This window comes from Mastigoproctus giganteus, chromosome 2, assembly GCF_048544385.1.
Source record: "Mastigoproctus giganteus isolate SK-2022 chromosome 2, ASM4854438v1, whole genome shotgun sequence".
Lineage (NCBI taxonomy): Eukaryota > Metazoa > Arthropoda > Arachnida > Uropygi > Thelyphonidae > Mastigoproctus > Mastigoproctus giganteus.
In genome coordinates, this window is record NC_143576.1 from 227,703,752 (window position 1) to 227,709,439 (window position 5,688).

Here is a 5,688-nt window from a genome sequence, read left to right on the forward strand (position 1 = left end):
CGAGGATGCTCTTATATTATAGATGACTTGCTTAATTTCTTTGCTTCCTTCCCCTAATATAATTGGATAGATCCCGTTCATCACTAAGTTAAATAGAAGAAAGGCATCACCCCTGGCGCCTTTCTTCTTTTTAACTTCCACTATTTCTCTACCATTTTCCTCTCAGTTATTACAAAATCATTTAGTTCTCTCTTAGATTTTGATAAACCTCTGGCAACCCCTTCCCTGAAGAGTTCCTCATATGTGAATGTAGATTCAAAATACTCATTCAGTTTGTCACCAACCTGAGTGGGATCATCAGGAGTCAAACATTGTCAGGTGGACCAATTTGATTCATTCTCTCCTAGTGTTTACATGAGTAAAATATTTGCTGTTTTTCTTTGCATCCTTTGGCAAAGATTTTTTATAATCTGCCTTTGCTTTCCTAACCTCATTTGTGATTTTATTACACACTATTTTATATCTACTATAAGCTTCTGTGTTCCTGATAATTTATATGCATCTCCATGCATTGTTCTTTTTCTCTGCCACGAGTCTCATCAGTTCATCTGACATCCATTTAGACACTAAAACTTGAACAGTATTACCTAAATCTTGAGTATTTCTTTGTATGAAAGGTCAAGGAGCATCCAAGATTAATTCCTTGAATGTTTCCCATTTAGAATTTGCTGATAGTAACCTCATCAGTTGGCTCCACTATATAGGATTTAAAAACTGTCTGAGAACACTATAGTCACCTTTACAAAAGCAAAAACCCTTCCCTTTATCCTTGATAGTAGTTGCATCTTTATATAAATCACAAATCAATACATTGAGATTTGATACTGTGGTTCTTTTATCTGCAGATTCTTAATGCATGCATAATCAGATTACGAGTATTTTTTATCTTTTTGCCTCTAACATGCTGCTGTGGAAAATAGTCATCCAATAAATCCACAAAAGTCTTGCTAGTCTGTGAGTAACCAACCCACAAGTTCCAGTCAATATCTGGAAAGTTAAAATACCCGATTATAAGACATTCGGATTTACTGGCCCATTCTGTATCTCTGTACAGTTGTTCATTGTACTCATCAAAGTCATTAGGCCTATAACACACCCCTAATCTCATTTTCAAAGGTTGGCTGGGTGGTTAATGACAGCATGCTACTGCAACAGGATCCAGAAAAGTTAGGCAGATTGGTAGAGGAATGGCAATTGAAGTTTAACATTGATAAATGCAAAGTACTGCATATGGGTAGCAGTAACTCCAAAGTAATGTACTAACCATGTGGTACTACATCCAGGGTAGTGGAAAATGAAAAACCTGGGAATAATTGTGCAGTTGGATATGAAGTTCTCTAGGCAATGCAGGCAGGCTGCCAGGACAGCTCATGGGATTTTGTCAATGATATACAGGAATGTTGCTAGCAGGAATAAGATGACTATTCCATTTGTATAAGGCACTGGTCAGGCCACATCTTGAGTACTGCATACAAGTCTGGAGGCCTCATTTTAGGAAGGATGTGGAACTGATGGAACGAGTACAGAGAAGGGAAATGAGATTGATCAGGGGAACAAATGTCTGCTCTTATCAAGAAAGGCTTCCATCTGGAGACGAAGTACCTCTGAGGTGATCTGATTGAGATGTTTAAAGCTTTGAATGGCTTGAGCAAGCTGAATGCTGATGGGATTCTTCCTCTTGCTCAGACCACAGGAAGGACTGTTCAGAAGTTTGCTAGTAGATTGTTGTTAGTTGCTGGAACAAACTTCCATCTGCTGTTGTAAAAGTTGACAGCTTAAATAAATTCAAGGAAGGACTAGGCAGACTATTGTAGAGAATGAATAGATGAAACCCGAGGTGTTTTTTCTTTTTTTTTTTTTTTTTGGCTGACGCTATATAAGCTTTCTTTCTTGCATCATTTGCTAATGCTAATGCTACACAAACATAACCACTAATTCCTGGCTATTTTACAGAGTACTATGGCGGAGATGGGGAGTTCAGCAGCTGCTCTATCGAAGACACAACACATGACCATTGGCTTAGGTGTCCATGGGAAGCACAGTGGTAACAGCACCGTCCTCCGTACACAGTAAATGGCACTGGTTCGAATTCTGTCAGTGACGCAAGGAACTTTTATCGCCTTTTTTGCTCCGTGTTTGAGTTAGACGTTTTCAGGTGTGGTTACCAAGATTTTTCTTCCCTTGAAACGGGTTTTTTGTCCAAAAAAAAAAAGAAGGCAAACCGACCACAGAACATGCGCAATTTATGGACATGATACATGGGCAGGTGAGTTCTCAGGTGGTCATATTATGATTTACTTTTGACTTGGGCTTTAAAAAGGGAATGACCAGCAGTGTTTCTAAGACCGCGATTCAACGAATCTTGCTCTGAATGGCTACTGAATAAGCGCCTGATCATGGAACCCTTGCTTGTGGTCACCCATTGCCAACAATTCCTAAAATTTTTAGCTCAACGTCTGTAGCGTTATTCATTGGACCAATGACGTCTGAAAAAAAGTTGTCTTTCAAATGAATTATGTTTCCTGCTAAGCTGCGAAAAACGAGAGGAATTGTTGCAATGTCCTGGTCCAACAAAAGTAGCTCTCAGCAGTATTTTGGTGTGAGGGATATTTTCGTGGGAATTTCTTGAAGCCCTCATACCCCCATACCGCACTCTGAATGCTAAAACCTGACTATCCATTGAGTTTAGTCTGCGTGGCTAGCATGGTGGTATCGTCACCATCCTCCCCACACTGGGTGGAAAAGCCCCGGTTTTTCTAATCTCGTCAATGACGCGAGGAACTTTAGTGGGCTTATTTCACACCGTGGCTGAGTTAGTCGGTCTCAGGCGTAGATAGCAAGGTTTTTTTCCCCCAGAAACAGGTTTTTTCGTCCAGCAAAACAGGCAAATCGACCAGAGAACACACGCAATTTACAGACACGAATACAGGTTAATATAATCATTTATGGGTAACCCCAATATAATAATAATAATATCCATTGAGTTTGATCAGTTACACCCCCTTCATGGTGAGTGTCTAGCTGGATGGCACAAGTCTGTTCCAGCAGGATAATATGCCCTGCCACGTTCCTGGTATCATAGTATTGTTTGATAGCGGTCTGCCAAACATGAAAGTGACTTCCAGCAGTTCGATATGCTGGATATGAATCCCATAGAACGGCTCTGGAATTACATGGATGGATCTATAGATCTGGCGTTTGGATCCTACACCATGGACTATCGCAAATCTACAATCCTGGAGACATTGGTCAACATTCTTTCTGCAACTTTCAGAGGCCTTGTAAGAGTCCATGCTTCACTGTGTGAAGGCGGTACTGACTGGAAGAGGAGGACATATATATATATATATTTTTTTTTTTATATATATATATATATATATATACAAATTTGTATATATTTTTATATATAAAATATATATACTGTATATATATATATACAGGGTGATTCACTACCAGTGCGACAAACTTGCAGGAGGTGTAGGGGGCACAAAGACGAATCGGAATCACATAGCATTGTAGGGTCCGAAATGCCTTCGTCATGCGGTAGAGGACGTTGAACGGGAGGTCGCGTGAACAGCGATCCCGCTGGAAGTCAGCATTTGCGAACCGGTTCCCGAGGCAGTAGGATGGACGAGTATTCAAACATTGAACTGGCTGACATGCACCTCGCGTATGGAGCTGCGGACTGTAACAGGCGCGCCGCTCTGCGCTTGTACCAGGACCGTTTCCCGCACAGGCGTGCTCCTCATCATACGATTTTAATTGTATGATGAGAAGGTTACGTGAGACTGGTTGTTTCACCAGAGGTACCATGAATCGAGAGCGAACGACGAGGACGCCAGACAATGAGGAGAATGTCTTACGTCTTGCAGAAGGCAATCCGAGTACGAGTACTCGAGCGATAGGCCAACGATTGGGTATTTCCTAATCCACTGTATGGAGGATGCTGTCAACAAACCAAATGAGTTCATACCATCTGCAACGCGTCCAATCATTGGAGCCTGCGGATTATCCACTCCGGAGGACTTTTGCTACTTGGTTTCTTCAACAGAAACGGTTCGCAAATGCTGACTTCCAGCGGGATCGCTGTTCACGCGACCTCCCGTTCAACGTCCTCTACCGCATGACGAAGGCATTTCGGACCCTGCAATGCTATGTGATTCCGATTCGTCTTTGTGCCCCTACACCTCCTTAGTTTGTCGCACTGGTAGTGAATCACCCTGTATATATATATATATATTTTTTTATTTGAAAGTTAATAGGTCAGAAAAGTTTAGGCATTTCAATTTCTCTTTATTTGGTGCATCACAATTTTAAGCAGAGAAACGGACATTCAGTTTCTATCTTAAATAGCTGTACTTAGCTAATTATTCACATTAATAAATTAATAAATCGCAGATTGCAAGTCTAACATTGACCAGACTTCCAGTTAGTCTTCTTGAAGATCAATATATTTGCGGACAATCACAGGAATAGGAAGTCTTTGGATACCATCTGGAAGCTGCCAGTTTTCATATAGAACACTTCTGATGACACATCTGCAAAGATGAGTTAGCTCGGATGGACATGAGCATCGTTGTTTCAGCATGGGTGCCCATTTAAGGCTCTTATCAAGAATACCAATTGCTGAGAAATGCCAGTGAGGTCTTTGGATACGCCACCATTCCACAAAGTAGCGGTTCATGACATTTTGTAAGGAAACAATTTCGAATTTAGGGTAAACACGGAGAAGAAGTTGAACACACATAGCTCTTTCCTCGAAATTATTCTCCTTTTCCTCTTTGAAATTATTTCCTTCACTCAGTATAACAACCTCCATACACTCCAAAATATGATACCACAAACGACTTTGTAGATCTAAGGAATTATGTCTTATTTTTCCTAGATTTAATTTGCAACCAAACCTCAACAGCAATTTCATTAAGTCCAGGTTACGCTTCCCGAAATTCACCATGAAAAATCCACATAATCGTTGATAGATGACATCAATGAATCGTTCACTAATTCCAAAAACCAATCTGCTTTCATTTGCAGCACGATTAAAATAGGTCAACGGTGACTCTTGTATTGGTCTTGCGTGTGGTATGTCTTTTCCAGGCCATTTCCACAACGAATGTATTTCTTCTGGATAAATCTGTTCTTGTTCAACAATTCCTTGAAAACCATCACATTGGTATAAACACATTAGAATATCTCCTACAATGTTTGCGTTATTAACATTATTCCAGAAGCAAAACTTAGCAGAGGCGTGAATTAAATTTGCAACTTTAAAACCATCGATTTCGACGCCACATTTACTTTTCCACCTTTTATATAAGTTCACAATAGTTCGGATATTTTGTTCATCATTCTTTCCTTGTTCACTGTCTTCTGAAGATTCTAGGAGTGTTGTAATAGCCGACTGAATTTTTTCCCCTAAATTTACTGTAGAAATAGGATCTTGAGGTGTTTGAAACATTCTGGTTTTGCACAGTCAAGGAAACAGTCTCATTATATTTGTTATTTGTTGAATGTACTTCATTCTTACACCTGGAACATTGTTGTTGTTGCATATCAGTTAGAATTTTGCCAATAATCATACTCCATAATACTGTCCCTGTCCGTGAAACAAAATGAGGGACTAGTTTTAATGATCTCTACAAATGCTTTTCCTAATTTTCTTCAGTTCTGAATTTGGATCTATCTCAT

General features: G+C 39.9%; 1 protein-coding gene across 1 annotated transcript; it reads right to left on the minus strand.

Annotated features, from left to right (window-relative positions):
- Positions 1–4,429: 4,429 nt before the first annotated feature.
- On the minus strand, positions 4,430–5,458 carry LOC150090207 (uncharacterized). Its single transcript, XM_090390201.1, has one exon. It carries the CDS (start codon positions 5,456–5,458, stop codon positions 4,430–4,432), a length of 1,029 nt encoding a protein of 342 aa, XP_090246327.1.
- Positions 5,459–5,688: the final 230 nt, after the last annotated feature.